At 44.8% G+C, this 26,222-nt stretch overlaps 2 protein-coding genes and 2 long non-coding RNA genes across 7 annotated transcripts in view; 2 read left to right on the forward strand and 2 right to left on the reverse strand.

The window, feature by feature from the left end:
• The window catches only part of LOC135338773 (NACHT, LRR and PYD domains-containing protein 12-like), a 36,947-nt gene extending 21,318 nt beyond the window's left edge, over window positions 1-15,629 (reverse strand). The window contains exon 1 of the mRNA XM_064534859.1: window positions 15,519-15,629. Within this exon, the coding sequence (XP_064390929.1) occupies window positions 15,519-15,543 (25 nt within the window). The 5' untranslated portion in view covers window positions 15,544-15,629. The remainder of the gene's footprint in view (window positions 1-15,518) is intronic.
• LOC135338785 (uncharacterized) lies at window positions 1,036-22,801 on the forward strand. Of its 3 annotated transcripts, none has more exons than XR_010395752.1 (7): window positions 1,036-1,893; window positions 2,316-2,463; window positions 4,090-4,175; window positions 4,393-4,435; window positions 4,730-4,865; window positions 5,425-5,493; window positions 22,284-22,801. It is a non-coding gene; the product is annotated as an uncharacterized LOC135338785 (long non-coding RNA). The 3 variants fall into 3 exon arrangements; XR_010395750.1 differs by lacking the exon at window positions 22,284-22,801 and adding an exon at window positions 5,679-5,892 and having other exon boundaries at window positions 1,037-1,893; XR_010395751.1 differs by lacking the exons at window positions 4,393-4,435; window positions 22,284-22,801 and adding an exon at window positions 5,679-5,892 and having other exon boundaries at window positions 1,038-1,893.
• Window positions 15,665-22,228, forward strand: LOC135338790 (uncharacterized). 2 transcript variants are annotated; one of them, XR_010395761.1, is made up of 7 exons: window positions 15,665-15,793; window positions 15,893-15,927; window positions 16,008-16,064; window positions 20,886-21,039; window positions 21,424-21,470; window positions 21,550-21,673; window positions 22,041-22,223. It is a non-coding gene; the product is annotated as an uncharacterized LOC135338790 (long non-coding RNA). The 2 variants fall into 2 exon arrangements; XR_010395760.1 differs by having other exon boundaries at window positions 21,550-22,228.
• On the reverse strand, window positions 22,781-26,195 carry LOC135338778 (NACHT, LRR and PYD domains-containing protein 12-like). Its single transcript, XM_064534865.1, has 3 exons — window positions 26,038-26,195; window positions 25,431-25,769; window positions 22,781-25,270 (listed from the first exon to the last, which is right to left on the reverse strand). Exons 1-3 carry the CDS (start codon window positions 26,060-26,062, stop codon window positions 22,935-22,937), a joined length of 2,700 nt encoding a protein of 899 aa, XP_064390935.1. The 5' UTR covers window positions 26,063-26,195; the 3' UTR covers window positions 22,781-22,934.
• Window positions 26,196-26,222: the final 27 nt, after the last annotated feature.

A 26,222-nucleotide genomic window follows, 5' to 3' on the forward strand; every position in this document is an offset into this window, starting at 1 on the left:
TGTACGTGTAGCTATAGAGGGTGTGCATGCGTGTGCATGCATGTGGCCGTTTGCATGGATCAGCTGGAAGCAAGAAAAAATAATTATGCCTAAACATGCATGCATGTGAGGAAGACTTGAAATTTCATTTGGAAATAGCATGCAGTATACATGTATATAGGCATCCTAGCCTCTGAGTTGTCTTTTTCCTAGGTCGCCAACTAGGCATTTTGCAAGAACAACACACTTATTAGTTAAAGTTACTTCACTTAATGATGAATGCATTGCTGCATGGATATTCTTGACAAATTTTTATAGTGTGTCCATTTTTTATTGAGACTATAGCTACCGGATCATCAGGGTCTATGTATGCCATAACTGTGCCCCCCCCCCCCTTCCTTTTTACAGACATGCAGGCCTCACTACTGTCACCAGGTGTTTGCTTCATGGGTGAGGGGTACGGACAGTTTGCCGTGGCTCAGCGAGTGGAGGAAATGGCTATTGAATTCAGAACATCTCAACTCCTACAAGTCAACACTCAGGTATAATGTAATGTGGTTCACATTAAGGAACTATTATAATTATAGAGAGTTCATATTTCTCTTATTGCTGTGTTAATTCTGTTGCTGTGACTACTTTGAGTTGTCATGCATAACCCCCAATCGATGGCACACCGTCGTCATAGCAAAATGAGTATAGTTATATAACTTATGTGCCTGGCTATCACAGTACATTTGCATCGTTTCTGCAGCGCTGCTGCTGTACACTTTGCAAGTACATATACCATCATCCAAAGCTATACACTTGCATTTCCAAGTACACAAGTATACCACCTAGTGCAGTGCACACATGCATATCCCACTGATTATAGTGCACTCTTCCAGCTCAACACTGACTGTGAACGATGAGGCCATAAACCCCCTAGTCTCAGGAGGACCCCCACAGCCCTCCTGATGGGCGGGTCACCTGGTCAGACTAGTGCCGTGGTGGGAGAGAGTTTGAGAATGTGTGAGGAACTTGCAATATTTATAACGGATGATGAGGAATACTATAGCTTACTCTAGAACAACCACCCACCATTTGAACTTACCCTAATGAAAATTTTGCACGAGAAGCCATGCAATAAGTGACCCCCAAAATTCTTGTGGTTCGATAACTTTATGAGTTTCGGGATAATTTGAGGGGGGCGTGTATTTTGTGTGTTGATCTCACTTGGAATGACCCAATGGCATATATAATTATAATTATGATGATCGTTATTAATCTTGCTGCCTTCTCTGTATTCAGTATGCACTGCATGGAAATGTGTAGTCCTTATATTAATCCCACGCTGAAAGTGCTGCTTTGTATAATTATACTCTCTCCTTCACAAAATGGTGTTGGTACATGTACGTACGTCATGTGATTACAGTTGCTTAATTAAGTTTCTTGGCAATTTTGAGAGGCCGCTAATAGCAAGAGTTCATAAGTTCATAATAAAAGAGAGGGAGTATCTAACGTAGCATAACATGTATTTGGAAAGTAACGTAACTTCTTGCTTTGCTATTTGCCTCGAGGCAGAAAAAATGTAATTGGCCAAATCATTAGTTGATAACGCGTTTCAGACAGGGTGTAACGTTACACTCTGAATACATTTGATGGAAGGTAACGATATGCTCGATATACTCTCTCTCTTTTATTATGGACTCTTGACAGATTGTTGTCAGCTAGAGCTAGAGGAGGAATGTTTGTGCTCAAACTTCAAATTTTACTTTAATGACCCCTTTACCTGTCAATATCAATTGCAATGTTGTTTGGGAGCAGATCTTTACCAAATACATATTATGTTTTCATACCTCCTAGATTGAATGAGAAGAAGTCCAGTCCTCTAGACAGTATCAGAGGGCCTCCCTGGTTCCTATACCATCCACAGAGGTGAGAGATACACATGTGCAGTACAAGTTTAGAATATTCAGTGGCCTTTAATCAAAATAGATCTACTATTTGCTTGGCATTACTTTTTTGCTAGTGAGCTGCATTTCAGAGCATTTAGCAATTGATCATGTATATACTGTATGATCTATGCTCTGAATAGCCGATCTGATGGTGTACTGTGTGATTGCAGCTGTATGTACACGTACGCTACTATCTCTTTATAATAGTTATTGCAACAACCCTGATAGCAGATGCCTATTTAATACTAACTACAGTCCAACTTTAGATTACCTTTATCTCAAAGTGGGAGAATACTGTTAAATTTCATTGCCAGATGTTCTGTAGTTGACTGTACATGCACGTCACTATTGTATGTCGAGTATTCTCCACCTGGCAGCAACTTATTGATGTTCCCCTATCAGGTTGAGGAGAAGAGTGAAACCATTCGATGTCTAGAGGATGACCTGCTGAGGGAGTTGGAGCAGAAGCTGCTCGAGAGGTCTCAAATCATGGACCTGGGTGTCGTGGCTGAGCTGGAGTGAGAATTGGAACTGGCCAACAGCAAGGCAGGTGTGAGTTTAGTATATTTGTATATGTATTATGTATACATTCGGTGAACACTGTATAATTTATGCATGTACCTGCAGTACATGTAACTACTGTACAGCTGTTTGCATTATAGACCTTGCTAAATCATTTACTGCATTACCACAAAACCACCATACAATGTTGCTATGCAAACAAATAGTATAAATACATGTACATGCATGTAGTACCGTATAGCGGGTAATTTTCGTGGGGCAAAATATTCGTGGTTTTCGTGGTTGGTGGTCTAACCACGAATATTTTACCCACGAATGAAGCGACCTTGCCTACAATCCAAGCAGCAACCACGAAAATATTATTACCCACGAAATGTCTCAATATTGCTGAACCACGAATATTTTGTCCCCCGAAAATTACCCGCTATACGGTATAGTAATGATGGCTTCTAGAACTAGACTATACAAAAATAGCAGAGGAGGTTGGCCACGCGTCATCAATCATGTGAAATTCCTAAGGTCTCTGCTCACGTTACCATAGATACCGAATAACTGTAATATAAAAAAGTTATGGATACTCTTGCTTTGCTGACTTGTAACACTGGACTAGCTGTGTCTGTTGTCTGGCTGGACCAAGATTAGCTAGACTATAGGGTAGAGTATAGTTCAGCGGTGCTGTATGTAGCTTGCATTGTACTGGCTGGCAAGAATCTAGTAAACACTGTATGCACTGATAACTCGCCAGAATAGAGGGGATCGGGTTGGTTAATGAATACTTTATATTCAAAGTAGCCAGAGAGATACATAAATGTCAGTCTCCAATGATCGTGCAACACCATCTAGAAGTTTACATAGAAAATCCTTGTCAATTTCTGTGCCAGCTCAGCAAAAAAAGTGGTGCACGTGATCGTCTCCAACCTCCTCTGCAAAAATTGGGTCAAACAGAACAATTTTCAACAGAATAGGCATGAGCTTGCCCCCCCCCCCAAAGAACCTACATTGTAAATGTATGTATATAGTCAGTCAAATCGTTACAAGCATAGATATAGGTGTGGCTTAGTGGTTAGAGCGAACCAGGGAGGATTTGATGTGGAGAAGGGCCAGCAACACCTTGTGCTGAGACTACTTGCATGCTGAACGAAAAATTGTTACGCCAAGGAACCTGCAGATGGCTGACTCGCTCACTGTGGTATATCGGTTTGACCAACAATTCCGAACATATTTCACATTTCTCGTATAAGCAGCAGGCTTAAACTATCTTTTGTGATATGTCAGTGCTTGATGACCTTTGCAGTACTTCGTACTAACAGTTTCTTCAGCCTTCACACTGCTTTCCATACATTCAGTGGACAGATTAGTAGCTACATGTATATCATATCTGCTGGTATATGCAAGCTAGTCCCCGCCCATTCTCCATTTCAGATCCTCACCATAATTTGTATGTGAGTTTCCATACCACCAAGAGTAGATCGTGAGAGCAGTTACTATAATATTGATACCACCTTATAATAAGATAATTTTCGAGGGTCTCACAGATTAGCCATTTTTGTAGCTCGCAACATTGTATGGTATTTTGCAGCTGTACCACTACCATGCACATGATGGTTGCATTACCTGTGTGTGTGTGTAGTGTACATGACCATCTATTACCCAGTCTGCTGTGCAGCTAGGAGAGACGTGTGATGGAGGAAGAGCTCAAGAAGGCACTGTGTAGACATATTCGAGTGCTACGAACAACAGGTGATAAAAGTTATACAGTATACCTTTACAGATTATGGCATACAATGCATCTATGTACATTACTGGACTAGACTGTTAACCATAATTATTTTGCTGAAAAACGCTTGCGATTATGCTGAATCAGCAGACATTTTTATTCAATTAGTAACTTTCCATGGCCGGTTATTGAACAGTTCTCTAAGTAATGTTTATCATATTTTTCTGCTCCTTTGCATAGTTTGAGGCGGAGTAATGAAATCATACGCCTTCAAAAAGTGCAGGTAAGAAATGTGATTATCGGAACTGAAGTTGTGGTCAAATAGTTGAAAGTATGTACTCACTGCACGAAGGAATGGTAGTATACATTATATATACCACATTACTGCTGGTGAAAAACCTTTGTACGAGCAGAAAACATGACCCTTTGCGATCTAACTATTGCGTTCTGGCAAGGATCGTGTGTATTTTCATTTAGGCTAAAAAGTTGCGACCATCGAAAAGTTTGCGTATGTTTGATGCTCGTAGTAATACAGTAGAACTTATATACACTCAATGTACCCCCCCCCCATGCACAGAGAGTTCTTCCTGCGAGCATCGACAGTGGACCCCCCGGACAGAAAGCTGGGTATCGACGAGTATTCTGACGTGACCCAGACCATGCTCACCAAACTACATCAGTCAGTGTCCATGGAGATATGCTCCACCCACTCTGTGAGTCTCCACCTACTTACTGGAGAGCAGTTAATAGCATGCTTGTGTTGTGCGCTTAGAGCTTTAATATGGATTGTCAATGTAAATAGAATTTGTGCTTTCAATTCCTAGTCCATTTGGGTACATTGGGGTGTCACGGTATTGATGCTAAGAGCTTCGTATGTCTCTTGTCATCGAATACTACTGGGAATCCCTACTAGAATCAAACATCTATGATTATCCATCAACATGTCCCAATAATTGCTCTGGCACGTACTTTTGTCCACGTTTTGACTGAAGCTCAGACTCTACTACTATAATCTAGACTTAAACAATTAAAGTGTGAGGCTATTTTGCCCCAATCTTACCTGTTAACGTTACGCCCTACTAGAATCAAACATCTATCAACATGTCCCAATAATTGCTCTGGCACGTACTTTTGTCCACGTTTTGACTGAAGCTCAGACTCTACTACTATAATCTAGACTTAAAGAATTAAAGTGTGAGGCTATTTTGCCCCAATCTTACCTGTTAACGTTACGCCCTATAATAATGTGAACATTATTTTTTACTCGTCCAGGTTCAGGTTCGGAAATGTTGTGTTTGAGATCACATCAGGCAGATAGAGAAGGTGGAGCTGGTCCTCCAGGTGAGGGTGTGTGTGTGCGTACAGGCATAATTAGGTATGTAAAGTGTTTAAAGTTCACTGCCTTGTGTCAGGTATAGTGTTGGTATGCTTGTACGGTGTATGTAAGTACATGTATTTACAAATACATGCATTCTTTGTCTTATAGCAGTTGAAGTGTTTCACTGCCCTCTCTTCTCCCCACACAGGACCTCCTTCAGCTGCAATACGAGGGCCTGGCAATCATGGAGATGTGTGAGACGGTCAAATTGAACGTTAATCTGCTCATTTTCCTTATGAACAAAAATCGCTAAGCGTTATATTGTATTTCCTGTATTCATGACAATTTTATGTACGTGCAGTACATGTACTTTCTGTGACACTGTTTAGAAAGCGAAACCATCATTATTGCTGTGCTATTGACCATTTCTAACTTGATTTGTTTAGGTAGTGGTTAAGTAATGTGCCTATTTCTGTCTTCTGTGCACTAACTGTTCTCAAAGCATTTAAATTGTCATTGAATAACGTAGTACAAAATAAATCATGCATGGTTGAGATTAAATAATAGTTAGACTATAACTATACATGATTTATACCTTGTAAACGGGTACGAATTTGAAATTAACGCTAAATTAAGTACGTGGTGCTAATAATAAAACGCAATTAAAAAAGTATGAATCTCATTCAAAAAAAAATTTTTTTTTCTTTTTTCTTTTTTCTGATGTACTTTTGTATAATGTAATGCATGTACTTTTGAGAGTATGCTAAGCAAGCTAGTCCGCCAAAATTAGTACCCTAAAAACAAAAAAATCTGAAAACGCTAAAATTACTACCCGTCTATATTATATTAATAGTAGTAACATTAAGGTACTGGGTAGAAGCCCAAAGCCAAAGGGCTGGTTGTAGTATTCCGAACGTATAGTGAGAGTTCTACTAGCCCTGAGGACTTCTAAATCATGTGGAAACTTCCTAAACAGTGTCTAAGCATTTTAGATCATAGCAACCATGAGTATCTAGCCAATCAGTATATCTAATCTTTGCTAATGATTTTCTAAGTGAAGTACGTAATTTTCTAAGTACATGATTTTCTGAACACTTCCTTTAGCCAATCAGATTGCGGTATTTATGTAAACATGATAATTATAATCACCAATAATTATTATTATAATTATTATTGTATTCACTGAAAATGTACGTACAGTATTGCTGTTGTGCTATCCCGGCATTATAACAACTGTAACAAACTCAACTCTTTCTATCACTTTCAATCATACGTGACATGCCCATTGTCACAATGTTACATATCCCCTGCTCAGGATAGCTCGTCCCGAGCGTTCTCTGAATCCTTAACACTCATCAGCCGAGCCGGGGCCTTGATTTCTCGAGTTCGAGTTCGAGTTCGTGTTTGCGTACCTTTCGACGGTACTGCAATTGGTTCTCTGGCCTTCTTCTTTGCAGACTCTTGCGGCACAGTGTCGAATATTGCGTCGGTATCAGAGGGGGTGATTGGTGTGTGAGTCTTGGGAGATACAGTCTCATCTAGAGTTTCCTCCGGGAGAGTTTCTTTCTGCAACTTGGACAGCCATTTCGGGGGACGCCCAGGCCCCTGTCGACGAGGTCCATACCAGTAGTACCCGGATGGAAATCCATCAGGGCATCGCGTCACACGTTCCAGGTGTACCTGGATCTTACCATCTTGAGGAGCGTACACCTTCTCAGCGACCATGCCAGTTTTCGTGACCTCCAGTACTCTATAGGGTCCATGCCATGGTCGAGACAACTTCCTTTCTTTGCCTGACTCATCCTGTCGAAAGCGAATCATGGTCCAGTCCGTTCATCTGAGTGTTAGGAGTCGTCCTTCGGTCATAATACTTCTTGTAGCGCGTCTGAGCCTGTTGGATAGACTCGGCGGCTAGGTCTCTAGCTTGACTTAGCGTAGTAGCCAATTTCTCACGGTAGTCAGACACCTCTTCACTCCTCACGTCCTCAGGTGGTAACAGGGCCACTTCAGATGGAGATTTTAGGTCAGTCCCAAACAAAAGGAAGGATGGCTTTTCTCCGGTGCTTTCGTGCAGAGTGTTGCGGTAAGCCCATAATAGGCCGTGAAGGTTGGTGTCCCATTGCTTGCCCCTCGTTTCTACATGCTTGCGAATCATTTGCTTCAACGTCCTGTTAAAACGCTCAACTAAGCCGTTACCTCTGGGGTGATAAGCGGTAGTGTTCAATTTGGTTGTGCCCAACAGAGTGCACACATCTTTCATGAGGAAGGATAGCAAGTTAGTGCCTCGATCCGAGAGAAGGCCCTCCCTCCGGCACCCCAAAGACCGGGACAATCTCTTTCACCAGTATGTCTACAATTCTCCTGGTCTTCTGATCAGGCATGGGAAAAACCATAGGCCACTTCGACAGGAAGTCTTGGAACACCAAGACGTGTTTGTTGCCTAAATCCGTCTTTGGGAGGTCCATGATATCAACACCCACCAGCTGGAAAGGTCTTCGCACTGGGATGGGTTGCAGCGGTGGTCTCCCTACTCTTGGTCCGCCAGACACCGTCGTGCACGGTGGGAAGTTCTTGCAAAACTGTTGGACATCTTGATACATTCCGTCCCACCAAAACTTTGGGCAGAGGGCACCATAAGTTCTCTGTCCTGAGAAGTGTCCTGCAAATGGACCACTGTGGAACTGCCTTATCAGCTCTTGTCGGTGACTCTTCGGAATCACTGCCCTCCTACTGTGGTTCTTCTTGGGGTTGATATAGTACAGGACTCCCTCGATAATTGCAAAGCGGTCCACCATCCTAGTCAGGTAATTAGCTTGAGGCTGGAATGCCAATATTTGCTTACACTCCGGGTCCTTCGCCTGTTCTTCTTTAAGAGACCCAGTGAGCGACACTTGCATTTCCGTCTCTTCTGCCAACAGAGATGTAACATTCCCTACGCTGGAGTCCATTTCACTAGGGCAATGCTTCAGTAGTGTTCTGATCGAGTCGTCTCCCACAAGGTGGAACACTGATACGCCGATATCAACTTCTTCGTCGGGTGCTTGGTCTTGAGGACAACGCGAGAGAGTGTCCGCGTTCTGATTATCTCTTCCTCTATGGTATAAAATCTCCACCCGGCCAATTCCACTCTCATATATCTTCGACCACCAACGAGCATGCTTTGCACTCGCTGCTGGGTTCTGTAGAACTGCCTTGACAGCTGTGTGGTCTGTGAAAATCTTCACTTGTTGGCCATAAAGGTAAGTTTTGAAATGGGCTAGGGACCAGACAACTGCCAGTGTTTCCAAGTCTGTGATGCCATAGTTTCTCTCAGCTTGAGAGGTGGCTCGACTGGCATATGCCACTGGGTGGGGTAACCCATCTTCTTGTACTTGAGACAGAACAGCTCCCAAACCGGCCACACTTGCATCCGTTTCCAAAATGAAGTCCTTGATGAATGTTGGGTAAGCCAAAACTGGGGCTTTTAGCAAATTCTGTTTCAGGGTGTTGAATGCTGTCTGGCATTCAGGGTCCCAACTAAATCTCGCATTCTTTTTGGTGAGGGCATGCAGAAGACTTGCTATTGTTGCGAAGGAGTTGACAAAGCGTCTATAATAGGATGTCAGTCCTAGGAATTGTCGAACACCAGAGACGCAGGTTGGAACTGGAAACTCCTTTACGGCTTTAAGGTGTCTTTCGGACGTCTTCAGTCCCTGTGGAGTAATCATATGTCCCAAATATTCCACCTCTTGTCGTATGAATTTGCATTTAGCCGGATTCAGTTTCAATCCAGCCGCTAATACTCGGTCCATTACTTTCTTCAGGTGCTGTTGATGTTCCTTGAGCGTTCGTGGGATGTCATCGATGTATGCAGACACGAAGTCGGGCTCGCCTTCCTGGTTCAATCCGTCCAAGACCTCTTGAACCAGTCTCTGGAAGACAGCTGGTGCGTTGGTCAGTCCAAAAGGCATGACACAAAATTCGAACAACCCACGATGCGTTACAAAAGCAGTCTTAGGTTGAGTATCTGCCAATAGCCTGCAGCCAAATCTAGTGTGGAGAAGTATCTCGAGTCTGCCAGCTGATCCAACAGGTCGTCAATTTGAGGAAGGGGAAATGTGTCTTTCGTTGTCACTTCGTTGAGCTTCCTGTAGTCGACACAGAATCGATAGTCACCATTACGTTTCCTCACAAGGATTACTGGGCTTGCCCACGGGCTGTGTGACTTCTTGATGACTCCCGCTTTCGTCATCTTATTCACTTGTCTTTCCACTTCATTTCTGACTACGAACGGCATTCTTCTTGGTGCTTGTCTCCGGGGTTGAGCATCGCCTGTGTCAATCTGCATCTTCACCATCTCCGTTTCTCCCCGTTCACCTTCTTCGAGGCAGAAGGCCGTGTGGTAGTCTTCTAGGAATTTGCAGAACGGTGCTTTATCATTTGGGGGTGTCGACGTATGTTATTAGCTTCTGCTTCCTCTCAAGGACCTGATCAGACGGCATCGACTGCACAACATGAGCTCGGGGACCAGGATCAAGCTGTCCTTGGTCATTAATCTGCACAGGGGAGATGAGGTCCACTTCGTTGGCCGTGCCCAGTTCGTGGTCCGCAAAGAGCTCTACGGTGAACCCTGTTCTGTTGGTCAGGAGCACGGTGGTGTCTTCTAATCCAGGTTGCACGAGACCTTGCTCCAGATGCACTCCTTGCGCAATCAAAGCCAAGTCTGCCTCTATCAGTATGAGAGCGTCTGGCTTATTTGTGGGGAACTGTACGGTGACAGGTGTCGTCTGTTGAGGTAGCAGCTTTTCTGACCGCACTAGTGACACCTTAACCATAGGTACGTCAGCCGATTCTGTTGGGGGTACGATAGACTGCCGGCAGACCCCCTCTGACAGCAGCAGTGGTGTGGATGAGTCTATCTTGATATACACTGGAGCAGACATTGATCCTCGAATGAAATGTCTAGGTCCATGCAGCCATGAAGCACAAATGGTCGTTGGTCATAGGTGCGAGGTGTTTTGTCGGCTTTCCGAAAGTTCTTCTTTTTCAGTTTGGCTACTGTGGCCACTGTTTTAAACAGATCCCCGCCCAGAATAGTAATGTCGGCTCCACTGTCTATGACTCCTTTCACTGGTACACCATGTAGATCAACATTAGCATACATCACTTTGCTCCCTGTATCTCGTACTCTCACTGTCTGCACACTAGACTGGTCATCGTCATCTGAGGACACTAAGTAGTCAACTGATATTCTCTGCAACTGACGCCTCAGGCTGGGTCTGTACTTGTCTGGTTTTGGGGTTTTTCCACTTATGACCTCCGGAGCTCTCTGTCTTCCTCTGACGGCAATCCCGGCTAAAGTGCCCAGGCTGCCTACACACGTAGCACACTTTCCGGCCTGAATTATCTGTACCTGAGCTCTCTCTTGTATACGCGGGTGGACTCCTGCCACTCTCTAGCTCTTGCCTCTTCTTCAAGGCCATCAGACATCTCTCTTCCCCTTTTGCTGCAATGCATAGTTGCTCATAGGCCAGGGCTCCTGAGACGGCTGGGGCCTGAAGTAACTCATACCTCAAACTGTCTTGTAGTTGGGCATACAGAAGGGCATCTCTGGTCTCTTTAGAGAGTGGTTCCCGACCATAGGCCTCTCTGAATGCCTTTTCTAGACGGGTAATGAACTCACCCACGCCGGCATCTGGGACATGTGTTTAAATTCCAGTGTTCCCAGCATTCTGCTTCCAGGGTCTAACCGGCTCTGGAGATTCTCCACCGCTGCATCCATGGTCTGCTTCTCGATTGCTTGTAACAGGCCCCATTCTTGTAGAGCCTGCCCACGTAAGTGGCCTGCCAGTTGCAATAGCCGATCTTGGTCTGATCAAACGATGGCAACCAGTCTTCGAATTTGACGCCCCTACTATCCCCCTGGAATGTCTCGACTGGAGGGGCTTTCCCCTTTCTCGGGAGTACGGTCTTTGTTCTAGGGTCCACGATTCTCGATCTCATAGGCGAGCTGGTGTGCGATGCGCAGGGTACCCTGCTTCCCGTGTGGAAGTCATTTCGGCCAAGCGTTGTTTTAATTCACATATTTCATTATCTTTTTCACACATAAACACATCGTATTGCATAGCACTATCACAATTAATTTTCCACAATTGCTTATAATAATCTGATCTTTTCATCACCAAGCTTTGCCTGGTAACTACTTACCTCCCCCTCGAGGGAATGTACTCTTTCTTTTGCTGCAGTCAACTCCTCCTGGAGGGCTTCAACCTCCTGTTGTACTGCTGTTAGTTCCTTTTCCAGTTCCCCTTCAGACTCGGTTCCGTTCTCAGGGTCCTCTGCCGCTTCCTGGTCCATCGCAGGAGTTTCTTCTTCTGGAATCTCTAAAAAGATTCCCGTTTCGTCCATCAGTACTTGTACGTTCGAAGGCTCTCTACCCCCATCAGACAGTTTTGCGTCTATTATCTGTAGCACCTCGGCAGTGGAAGCTGTGGTGGGGAGCCCCAACTCTGTAGCAATCCTTTTGGTAGCTCTCCCCGTCAGTCTCTTTGAGTTAAGAGGTAGCCGTGTCTCTCTTCCGGACATGACCACGTGGTCTCTAAATTCTGTTCTCCTTGCTGAAAACGTTTGAGAATACCAAGGATATACCTCAGCTACTCTCTGGTCTGTTCTTGACAATCAGCACGCCGATCCGTCCACGATGCTCTTGGATCTCGGCAAGACCTCCACTGTAACAAACTCAACTCTTTCTATCACTTTCAATCATATGTGACATGCCCAGAACACTCATTACATCATGCCGTATATTAACTAATAGTAGTTCAATAGTATAATACATTGTCACAATGTTACACAACCTTTAATTTGTTTTAGGTAATGGTTGTGTAATATGCCAACATAGCATTTAAATTGTCATTGAATAATTATGGCAGAATAAAATCAAGTAAAATCATGGTCGATATCAGATTGCCACGTAAATCTCAGGCAGTCCATTTCTCTTTCTCTCTTTGTTAGCGTCCCTGAATACTATCTCGATACAGGATCTTAGGTGATAAGGTATCCACAATCGTGTCAGTTCAGGGCAGTGGGTGGTTAGATGTCTGGCAAGTGTCTTCATTCCATCTTCTGTTATTGAGTCATTACCTTCAATGTACAGTGTTTTAATCTTGTTAATCAGTCCAGTTGATAGCTCCTCGATACTCTGATCCGTCAGATTACAGCGACTCAAGTTCAATGTTCTCAGAGTCTTATTGACTGCAAGTCCAGCAGCAATGTGACGACAGCTAGTCACTGTGTTATAAGACAAATAAAGAAATTCGAGGGCACTCAGAAGTTGATAGAGGGCAGCTCCATTGTCCTCTGATATTGTTAGTGAACAATTGGTCAGGTGCAGTCTCTTTAATGATGTGTTAGTTGACAAGGCCTCACAGATATACCTCAGTTCAGTGTTATCAATAATATTGTGTGACAAATAAAGGTCTTTAAGAGTAGTGTTTGTGCTCAGTAGTCGAGGGAGTGCTCCGTGATTGTTGAGAGATAGTGAGCAGTTGGAGAGATTGAGATACTTTAATGATTTATTAGTTGACAAGGCCTCACAGTATTGCCAATGGCATTATAAGACAAAGATATTGAACTAGTGTTCTTGATCACCTCAGCGATGTGGTGTATCCCATCTTCATGAATATCATTATAATGAAGATTAAGACTAATCTCGAAGGGACACTTGGAAAGTCCTCGGGCCAGAAATTTACAGCCTTGGTCACCAATACAGCAATTTTCGAGGCTAAGTGTGAATCCATTACTGGTGTTGGAACAAACTGATGTGAAATATCCAACAGAGAGGCAGTCAATAGGATTCATTGTAGTGAAATTAAGATCTAGATCATGATTAAGAAGTGTGGCCATAAACACACAAAGTGATGAGTCTTCAGCTTCGTACAAACAATTGATGAGGGACAACAAGAGAGGTTTTGGCTTAACATAAATATCATTATCATTTATCTTATTCTCACTTTTGACAACCTTTCTGACCAGATCAAAAAACAGATGTTGGAACTGGACACAAGAATCGAGGTAGCTTGCTGAGGATTGGTCTTCTAGTTCTCAGTTTGGTGACACCAGCATAAAACTGGAAGACTGCGCTGAATCGAGGATTACCAAACAGCTTCTGGAATACAGAAATTTGTCTCTGGGAAGACATGAGAGAGATGTGGATTGCTGCTAGTAACTCTTGGATAGACAGGTGGAGAAAGCAGTAGTAAACCAGATGACCATCGCTAATGATACTGGGAACAGTTTGTAATAATCCAACTTTTGAAATTTCCTTCGCAATGCGAAGATTGGCCAAATCATTGTCAGTAAATGTCACTCAATCCCATAATATGCAAGTTGACACATTTGTATGGACGGTGTTTTGATTTCTGAGGGCAGTGAGTCTGGAAATGTGATGTCTCCCACTGAAGTGGTTTTCCCCAACCTATCCTGGAGGTATCTCTTGAGAGTGCTCTGGACAACAGATGTGAATATCCCGTGGTTGGATGTTGGGAGTGAGTAGTTATCAGAAAGGAAGCAATTAACGACAATGGATGCATTGAGGGGGAGGTAGCAGCTACCTTCTACCACTGGGTTCTCTCGAATTCTTTCTAGTAGAGTCTGCACAGCTTGTGAGTCACCTTTCAAACACTCAGTGAAATACTGTTCTAGTTCATGTGGAGTGAACCCCAACACCTCCACCCTGGACGAGACTAGTGGGTGGAGCTCAGCCGAGGATGACGGTCGAGATGTTACAATCAAGGCGGATTCGTGTAGCGGACTTTCTCGTGACATATCTGGTCGGATTAGTTTGTTGATGATGGAGTCTCTAGGGAGGTCAGAAGGAAGCTCGTCCCATCCGTCTAGCACCCACAGTACACCTTTGCCATACAGTGATTTTATTACTGCCTCTGTCTCATTAACCACGGCCGTATCAATGCAGGGAAGTATGTCAGCAATTTTCTTTGCTTCTCTAACGAGGGGATCTCTCAGTCTCACGAGGATTGCAATATCGAATTCTTGGAACAGTTTTCCTTTTGCCCACTCCTGACAGATGTGTAGAGCAAGGGTGCTTTTGCCAGAGCCTGGAGCTCCTTCAATCAACACAAAGTTTCGTCTATTTCTAATCTCTGAGAAAATATTTATCAAGTTAACCGGAGTCTTTTGAAGTAAAATATCGTCGATTTTTCCTGTGATTGATAGTCTAAAAAATTCATCATTGATTTTTCCTCTCTGAATTTCCTCCTTCTGAATCATGGCCAGCTTGAAGACTTTGTTTGTTGGGATGGGAGGCCATTGTGTGGCTGATGTGGATACTTGTGTTCTGTAGCGACTTTGTAGGTAGTCCCTGTACAAGGACAGCTTGTGGTTCAGCAGGACCCTCTCTCGGGAGGGGGGACACGAGGTGGTGGAGTCTAGGGAAACAAAACAATAGGTGAGTACCATTCCTGGTGATATAGTATTATCTCAATAATTGTACGTGAAGCAATAAAATAAGTTAACTGTCCCTTATTTGGTTGCAATCACTGCAATCACTCCCACAACGTATGGTACCACAATGACCACACTCTCACATATGGCAGACTCACATTTGTCAGACAAGTACTTGCACACTCGAACAGCAACGTCTCCATTGAGCAGAGAGAGTATGATGAGTAGCAGAGCTTGGAAGGTGGCTTGTAGTTGGTTCTTGTTCTGCCAGTATTCTAGGGCAAGTTTCATTCCGGCTTGAGTGCGGTTTAGACGTGTTTTAGCCTTTACTTCGCTTACGTCAGTTTTCTGTCCAGGTGATAGCTCCAGCTTTTCAAGATAATCATCAGTGTTATCGAAACATGCTGCTAACTCGGGTAGATCTGGTTCCTTTATTGCTGTATTGAGCTGCTCATCAGTCAGTTTCATTTCTGTCTTCAGATCTTCAATTGTGAGCTCTGAAAATAGATAAGCAAGCACACAAGGTTAGCAATCACCAATGAGGGTTTTAAGATGCTTTAGCAATCATTGGGTTTATCCTTTATAGTAAACATGACACTTTTTATACCTTGGTTCTGCTCTTTAGTGGCCATTCCAGCAAATAAATCTGTGCCTTGCAGCTCTCTGAGTCTGAAAATCTAAATTAAATTGGGTGTTGACTTGCAAAGAAAAGTGGGTGTATCTCAGATGCCAAATAGAGATAAGCTTACGCCCACTTTTCTTTGCATTTACCACACCCACCAAAGGCTGTGTTGAAAATGTCAGCAGGAGTCTTTTCTATCCTCTCTTCCCCCCCCCCCTCCCTGAGAAAAGGTCTGGCCCGCATACTAATTTGTCACCTGGGTAAGAATGCAGAGTACTCAGTTTATGGTAGACTACATGATAAAGAATGGATGTTCAACCATAAATGCACTTTGATTTTCACATACCCGTACCCCACAGACTAAAGTATTACAGCATTCTCGGGCTGGAAGATGGTGAGTTAATTTAGATTATTGTCTGGTTAATCTGTTGGTGCCTTGTAAGCATAGATCATGTTCTCTGTTCCTTTGCACAGTTTGAGGCTGAGAATGCTGCCCTGTCAGAAATGAACCCGACGTATTCAAGTTTTCAAGTAAGATTACCGTAAGACCTTTAATTAAAGCAAAACTTTTTTTTTAATATTTACTAAGCCAGAGGTCACTTCTTTTGGAGGTTGAAAAATTGTGTTAAAAACCTGATGTCGTATCTAATTATGCATAGCTCTACTCAGTCTATACTTGCCTCGATTTCTAGCCGCTTAAAAACGGGGAGTTAGAATCTGTATCTTAATCGATGCTAGGGTGTGTGCCTACATTAGTTTACCTCCATTTAATACACGACATTAAAAAATAACTGTCAACGCAGCTGTCGCTACTTTTAGAAATTTACCTAACCTCGAAGGTGTCCTCTCTGGTGCTCTCCCCCCACACACACATACACACACATTGCACATAACCTCTCTCTCCCTCCACACACCTCACATACACACACAATGCACACAACCCCTCCCCCTCACCTCACATACACACACACACACACACAGCCCCTCTCCCCCCACACCTCACAAACACACACAATGCACACAACCCCTCTCCCCCTCCCCCTCACCTCACATACACACACACACACACACAGCCCCTCTCCCCCCACACCTCACAAACACACACAATGCACACAACCCCTCTCCCCCCCCCCTCACTTCACATACACACACAATGCACACAGCCCCTCTCCCCCCCACACCTCACAAACACACACAATGCACACAACCCCTCTCCCCCCCCCTACACACCTCACATACACACACAATGCACACAACCCCTCTCCCTCCCACACACTTCACATACACACACACAATGCACACAACCCCTCTCCTCCCCACACACCTCACATACACACACAACCCCTCCCCCCACACACCTCACATACACACAATGCCCTCTCCCCCACACACACCTCACATACACACACAATGCACACAACCCCTCTCCCCCCCAAACACCTCACATACACACACAATGCACACAACCCCTCTCCCCCCTACACACTTCACATACACACACAATGCATACAGCCCCTCTCCCCCCCCACACACCTCACATACACACACAATGCACACAACCCCTCTCCCCCCACACACGCCTCACATACACACACAATGCACACAACCCCTCTCCCCCCCTACACACACACAATGCACACAACCACTCTCCCCCCCACACACCTCACATACACACACAATGCACACAACCCCTCTCCCCCCCACACACCTCACATACACACACAATGCACACAGCCCCTCTCCCCCCCACACCTCACAAACACACACAATGCACACAACACCTCTCCCCCCCCACACACCTCACATACACACACAATGCACACAACCCCTCTCCCCCCCCACACACCTCACATACACACACAATGCACACAACCCCTCTCCCTCCAACACACCTCACATACACACACAATGCACACAACCCCTCTCCTCCCCACACACCTCACATACACACAACCCCTCCCCCCCACACACCTCACATACACACAATGCACACAACCCCTCTCCCCCACACACACCTCACATACACACACAATGCACACAACCCCTCTCCCCCCCAATCACCTCACATACACACACAATGCACACAACCCCTCTCCCTCCCACACACCTCACATACACACACAATGCACACAACCCCTCTCTCCCCCAAACACCTCACATACACACACAATGCACACAACCCCTCTCCCCCCACACACACACTTCACATACACATCCACACACAATGCACACAACCTTTCTCCCCCCCACACACCTCATATACACACACAATGCACGCAATCCCTCCCCCCACACACCTCACATACACATAATGCACACAACCCCTCCCTCCCCCACACACCTCACAATGCACACAACCCCTCTCCCCCCCCCACACCTCACATACACACACAATGCACACAACTCCTCTCCCCCTCTTACCTCACATACACACGCACCCACACCTCACAAACACACACAATGCACACAACCCCTCTCCCCCCCACACACCTCACATACACACACAATGCACACAACCCCTCTCCCTCCCACACACCTCACATACACACACAATGCACACAACCCCTCTCCCCCCACACACACATACACACACATTGCACATAACCTCTCTCTCCCTCCACACACCTCACATACACACACAATGCACACAACCCCTCTCCCCCCACACACACCTTACATACTTATTTACTGATTCACTCCGTATCCTAGGCGATTTCCAGTGAATATGAGCCATATTTTACTTCCCCCAGGGAAGTATGGAATATGGCTCATATTTTTACTTCCTACAAGCACTATTCAACTTTTGAATCATCTTGACAATTTGTACACAGTAAATAGCAATACAGCACGCAAAAAGGTTTGTAGACTATGTTTTCTATGTTTTGTGTTATTGTCATATTGACCTGAGCTAGCTAGCAGTCTAAGCTACTTATTACATGTTCATGAGCCTGAAACACTGCAGTTCAATCCTTGCTCTGTGTTTCTAGTCAAGCTGTGGCTCAGAGGTAGAGCAGTGTTGGTAGACTTGTGCAATGCAAATTGAAAACGGCAGCTGCTGAATATTGGTGGTGGGCGGGTCTGGTCAAAGTTTATAGCTTCCAGTAGAACCTAGCTGTTTGGAGAAGTAGCTAGCTCTCATACTTGACAGCTGTAACTGTTCTAACTGCATATTCTGAGGCACAAGTGGCTGTGAGAGCAAGTTTGACTGTCTCCATTGATGTTCAAATGACTGTTTTGCTGTTTTTGCAGTAAATAAATCAGTTGTTGACTGGTTGCCTATAACCAACCTCAGCCTCGGGCTACGCCCTCGGCATTGGTTGGTTATAAGCCATAATTACTAGTCAACCAGTCAATAACTATAACATACACAATGCACACAACCCCTCTCCCCACACACACAATGCACACAACCTCTGTCCCCCCCACACACCTCACATACACACACAATGCACATAACCTCTCTCCCCCCACACACACACCTCACATACACACACACACACAACCCCTCTCCCCCCCACACACCTCACATACACACACAATGCACACAACCCCTCTCCCCCCACACACATTGCACACAACCCCTCTCCCCCCCACACACCTCACATACACACACAATGCCCCCTCCCCCACACACCTAACATACACACACAATGCACACAACCCTCTCCCCCCCACACACACACCTCACATATACACACAATGCACACAACCCCTCTCCCCCACACACACCTAGCACATACACACACAATGCACACAGCCCCCTCTCCCCCCACACACACCTCACATACACACACAACCCCTCTCCCCCCCCACACACCTCACATACACACACAATGCACACAACCCCTCTCCCCCCACACCTCACAAACACACACAATGCACACAACCCCTCTCCCTCCCACACACTTCACATACACACACAATGCACACAACCCCTCTCCCCCCCACACACCTCACATATACACACAATGCACACAACCCCTCTCCTCCCCCCACACACCTCACATACACATACAATTCACACAACCCCTCTCCCCCCACACACACACCTCACATATACACACAATGCACACAACCCCTCTCCCCCACACACACCTCACATACACACACAATGCACGCAGCCCCTCTCCCTCCACACACACCTCACATACACACACAATGCACACAACCCCTCTCCCCCCCCACACACCTCACATACACACACAATGCACACAACCCCTCTCCCCCCCACACCTCACAAACACACACAATGCACACAACCCTTCTCCCTCCCACACACCTCACATACACACACAATGCACACAACCCCTCTCCCCCCCACACACCTCACATACACACACAATGCACACAACCCCTCTCCCCCCACACCTCACAAACAGACACAATGCACACAACCCCTCTCCCTCCCACACACTTCACATACACACACAATGCACACAACCCCTCTCCCCCCCACACACCTCACATACACACACAATGCACACAACCCCTCTCCTCCCCCCACACACCTCACATACACATACAATTCACACAACCCCTCTCCCCCCACACACACACCTCACATATACACACAATGCACACAACCCCTCTCCCCCACACACACCTCACATACACACACAATGCACGCAGCCCCTCTCCCCCCACACACACCTCACATACACACACAATGCACACAACCCCTCTCCCCCCCCCACACACCTCACATACACACACAATGCACACAACCCCTCTCCCCCCCACACCTCACAAACACACACAATGCACACAACCCCTCTCCCTCCCACACACCTCACATACACACACAATGCACACAACCCCTCTCCCCCCCCACACACCTCACATACACACACAATGCACACAACCCCTCTCCCTCCACACCTCACATACACACACAATGCACACAACCCCTCTCCCCCCCACACACCTCTCATACACACGCAATGCACACAACCCCTCTCCCCCCCCACACACCTCACATACACACACAATTCACACAACCCCTCTCCCCCCACACACACACCTCACATACGCACACATTGCACACAACCCCTCTCCCCCCCACACACCTCACATACACACATAATGCCTCTCATTGTACACCCCAACCACTCCCCCCACACACAGTTTTTCTGCTAAACCACACCCTAAATGTATACGTATAAAATTACTAGTTTGGGGCAGCAAGTATACAGAATAGCGAGTTGGCCACATTTCAGGCCGTACTTCAGAGAGTCGGAATAGCGAGAGTCTACTGTACCTTTATTATAACTACTGTACCACTACCACGATGTTGTGATGGTTGTATCTGTATACCTGTGTGTGTACATGACCACCATGCAATCTATTACCCAGTCTGCTGTGCAAGAGAGACTTGTGATGGAGGAAGAGCTCAAGAAGGCACTGGATCGCTGTAAGGAGCTGGAGCAGAGCAGTGTGCCTGCAGTGGACGGGGTGGACATATTCGAGTGCTACAAAGTAACGGGAGAAGGAAGAGTACTTGAAACAGGTGATAAAGTGGTACAGCACCGTACGTATAGCGTCCTGGGTATAGTTTCCGTGGGCAAGCTAAACCTTGACGAATATTTATCACTCACGAAAACGTAGGCATGGTTGACCGGAACGCATGCAATGCAGTGAAGCAAAGGGAATTTTTACACACAAAACTACGTTTTTGTCTCGGATTTTTCATCCCACGAAAATGACCTGCTATACAGTATGTACTGATTAAGGCTTAGGCAAAATACACAATACATGATGCCGATTGTGTCTAGAGACTATTGCCCGTTTTTTTTGGGTAGAATGGATTGTGCGCTCAATAAGTGATAATCCTTATTAGTTGCTTAAAACCTGATACACAATTTCAGTCAATCAATTTTTTCATGCCCCACAGAGACGTAACCTATAGCTGTGTTCCATTTACCTCCGGATGGGAAAAATGTGAGTCAATTAGTAACTTTCTATGACATTTATTCCCGGAACTGAATCATAATATGACTCTCACTGTTCCCCCCCACAGAGGGTTTTTCCTTCGAGCATCGACAGTGGACTCCCCGACAGATAGCTGGGTATCGACGCGTACTCTGACGTGATCAAACTAATCATCTGCATCAGTGTCCATAGAGATATGCCCCACCCACTCTGTGAGTCTCCACCTACGTACTGGAGAGTGCATAGCAGATACTAACATACTTGTGTTGTGTGCTTAGATCTTTAATACGGGCTGTCTATATACTAAATAGATATAATTATGCTTTCAATTCCTGCGTACATTGGTGTGTCATGGTATTGATGTTAAGAGCTTCGTATGTCTCTTGTCATTGATGTACTATTCTGGGAATCCCTCTACTATGATCAAACAACATGATAATCATCGACATGTGCTCTTAATATTATTGCTCTTGTACGTACTTTGTCCAGATTCTACTACTAATCTATTTCAGTGTGAGGCTATTGACTTATTTTATGCCTCTATGTGTAACGTTGAGCGCTATGTTAACACTCCCCCAGGTTCAGAAATGTTGTGTTTAAGATCATGTTAGGGTGCTCTGCCACATGCATAACTTGTGATGTGAGCAAGTTTGAGGTGTCTGGTCGTTTCCTGGGCAGGCAGATAGAGAAGGTGGAGCTGGTCTTCCAGATGAGGGGAGCAATAAAGGGAGTACTAATATGATTTTGTGTTATGTAGAATACATGCATTCTTTGTCTTATACCAGTTGAAGTGTTTCACTGCCCTCTCTTCTCCCCACACAGGACCTCCTTCAGCTGCAATACGAGGGCCTGGCAATCATGAAGATGTTTAGAAGATGTTTGGGAGGGCTAAAGTGAACGTTAATTTGCTCATCTTCCTCATAATTATATGAACAAAAGGCATCAGAGCGTTAAATTGGATTTTCACTAGCAAATTGCTTACATGTGTTCATTGACAATTTACTGTGCATGTGAGTATCATTATTACCAAGGAAAAGCCCGTGTTATGCCTCGAGGCGTAGCCGCACGAGGGATACGGTAAAGCTGACTGTATGTATGTGTATGTGTGTGTGTTTGTGTGTGTGTGTGTGTGTCTATGTGTGTGTGTGTGTGTGTCTGTGTGTCTGTTATTGTACAAGGAGAAGCCCTCGAGGAGTGGCCGCACGAGGGATACGGTAAAGCTGACTGTGTGTGTCTGTTATTGTTCATTATTACCAAGGAGAAGCCCTTGTTATTGCTGTGCTATTGACAAGTTGTAATTAATTAACAACATTTCTTTTTATAGTGTCTAACATAATTATATATACTAGTATAATATAATACTTTACTACTTTTCTCTATGCATTTAATTAAGGTATAGCCATAGGTCATTGAATGCATTATGGCAGAATTAAAATCAATTGTCAGAACTGTATGAATAATAATAAATCTGAGTCAGTCTATTTTAACAACAATCTCAGGTAGTCCATTTCTCTTCCTCTCTTTGTTAGCGTCCCTGAATACTGTCTCGATACAGAATCTTAGGTGGGCGGGTACGTACAATCGTGTCAGTTCAGAGCAGTGGGTGGTTAGATGTCTGGCAAGCGTCTTCATTCCATCTTCTGTTATTGAGGCATTACGCCATATCTCCAGTCTTTTAATTTTGTTTATCAGTCCAGTTGATAGCTCCTCGATACTCTGATCAGTCAGTTCACAGGAAACCAATCTCAATATTCTCAGAGTCTTATTGACTGCAAGTCCGGCAGCAATGTGACGACAGCTAGTCACTGTGTTACGAGACAAATCAAGATATTCGAGGGAATTGTTTGTATTCAGAAATTTATAGAGGGCAGCTCCATTGTCGTCTGATATTGTTAGTGAGCATCTGCACAGGTTCAGGCTCTTTAATGATGTGTTAGTTGACAAGGCCTCACAGAGTGTGCAAAGTCCATTGTTACCAATGGCATTATAAGACAAATCTAATTTAGATATTGAACTAGTGTTCTCGATAATCTCAGCGATGTGTATCCCTGCTGTAGGAATATCATTATTAGAGTCGGGACACTTGGAGAGTCCTCGGGCCAGAAATTTGCAGCCTTGGTCACCAATAGAGCAACTGTGGAGGCGCAGTATGAATCCATTACTGGTGTTGGAACAAACTGATGCGAAATATCCAACAGAGAGGCAGTCAATAGGATTCATTGTAGTGCTATTAAGATATAGATTGTTATTAAGAAGATTAGCCACAAACACACACAGTCGCGAGTCTTCAGCTTCGTATAAACAGTTGATGAGGGACAACAAAAGGATCTTCGGCTCATGAGTATTATACTTCTTCTCTTTCTCAGTTTTGACAACCTTTCTGACCAGATCAAAAACAGTGGCTGGAACTGGACACAAGAATCGAGGTAGCAAGCTGAGGATTGGTCTACTAGTTCTCAGTTTGGTGATACCAGCATAAAACTGGAAGACTGCACTGAATCGAGGATTACCAAACAGCTTCTGGAATACAGAAATTTGTTGCTTGGGAGACATGAGAGAGATGTGGATTGCTGCTAGTAGCTCTTGAATAGACAAGTGGAGAAAGCAGTAGTAAACCAGATGACCATCGCTAATGATACTGGGAACAGTTTGTAATAATCCAACGTTTGAAATCTCCTTTGGAATGCGAAGAGCGGTCAAATCACCGTCAGTAAATGTTGCTTTGTTTTGTTCAATCCCATGATATGCAAGTTGACACATTTGTATGGTCTGTGTTCTGATTTCTGAGGGCAGTGAGTCTGGGGATGTGATGTTTCCCACTGGAGTAGTTTTCCCCAACCTATCCTGGAGGTATCTTTTGAGAGAGCTCTGGACAACTGATGTGAATATCCCGTGGTTGGATGTGGGGAGTGAGTGGTTATCAGAAAGGAAGCAATTAACGACAATGGAAGCATTGAGGGGGAGGTAGCAGCTACCTTCTACCACTGGGTTCTCTCGAACTCTCTCCAGTAGAGTCTGCACAGCTTGTGAGTCACCTTTCAGACACTCCTTGAAATACAGTTCTAGTTCATGTGGAGTGAACCCCAACACCTCCACCCTGGACGATACACGTGGGTGGAGCTTAGCTGAAGACGACGGGCGAGATGTTACAATGACGGCGGATTTATGTAGCGGACTTTCTTGTGCAAAGTCTGGTTCAACTAGTTTGTTGATGATCGAGTCTCCATGGAGGTCAGAAGGAAGCTCGTCCCACCCGTCCAGCACCCACAGTACACCTTTGCCATCAGTTTCTAAAATTTCATCTCCTATCTGGCTTGCGTGTGTTGATTTCCTACAAGGGAGAAGGTCTTCTATTTTCTTGGCTTCTCTAACAAGTGGATCTCTCAGTCTCACGAGGATTGCAATATTAAACTCTTGGAACAGTTTTCCCTCTGCCCACTCCTGACAGATGTGTAGAGCAAGGGTGCTCTTGCCAGAGCCGGGAGCTCCTTCAATCAACACAAAGTTTCGTCTATTTCCAATCTCAGAGAAAATGTTAGTCAAGTTAACCGGAGTTTTTTGAAGTAAAATATCGTCGATTTTTCCTGTGATTGATAGTCTAACAAATTCATCGTCGATTCTTCCTCTCTGTATTTCCTCCTTCTGAATCATGGCCAGCTTGAAAACTTTGTTTGTTGGGATGGGAGGCCATTGTGTGGCTGATGTGGATACTTGTGTTCTGTAGCGACTTTGTAGGTAGTCCCTGTACAAGGACAGCTTGTGGTTCAGCAGGACCCTCTCTCGGGAGGGGGGACACGAGGTGGTGGAGTCTGGGGAAACAAACAATAGGTGAGTACCATTCCTGGTGATAGTTATTATACCAATAGAGAGAATGGTATGTGTAACAATAGCAATTAAGTTGACAGTCCCTGCAATCACTCCCACAACGTATGGTACCACAATGACCACACTCCCACATGACAGACTCACATTTGTCAGACAAGTACTTGCACACTTGAACAGCAACGTCTCCTTTGAGCAGGGAGAGTAAGATGAGTAGCAGAGCTTGGAAGGTGGCTTGTAGTTGGTTTTTACTCTGCCAATATTCTAGGGCAAGTTTCATTCCGGCTTGAGTGCGGTTTAGACGTGTTTTAGCCTTCACTTCGCTTACGTCAGTTTTCTGTCCAGGTGACAGCTCCAGCTTTTCAAGATAGTCATCAGTGTTATCGAAACATGCTGCTAACTCGGGTAGATCTGGTTTCTGTATTGCTGTATTGAGCTGCTCATCAGTCAGTTTCAATTCTGTCTTCAGATCATCAATTGTGAGCTCTGAGGGAATTCACCATAAAAATAGTAATAATTTTGTAGCAGTGAGTCAGTGGACTCTAATATCTGTCTATGCACGTCATACGTACAATAGATGTTATACTACCAAAGGTGAAAGTGGTGTAGAACCATAGATGATATAGATATAGATCTAGTGCTGATGTCAGTATAGTAGAACCAAGATCTAGATCCCGAGCGAGCTAGATATAGGGCATGTGTAATGTGTAATGTGTGTACTAATCTAACTGAATCATTCAAGGACTTAGATTACCTTGATTTTGCTCTTTAGTGGCCATTCCAACATGTACATCTAGTTTGTTTACTTGCCAGAGTTTGTTTACTTGCTTGGCTAGTTCCCTGCTGTGGACCACTCCCTTTATAGCTGTGAGAGGGTGTGGTTATTTAATAATTACTTCACATCTGGTCAGCCTCTACTGTAAAAACCTCTGCTCTCAC

This window comes from Halichondria panicea, chromosome 7 (assembly GCF_963675165.1).
Source record: "Halichondria panicea chromosome 7, odHalPani1.1, whole genome shotgun sequence".
Lineage (NCBI taxonomy): Eukaryota > Metazoa > Porifera > Demospongiae > Suberitida > Halichondriidae > Halichondria > Halichondria panicea.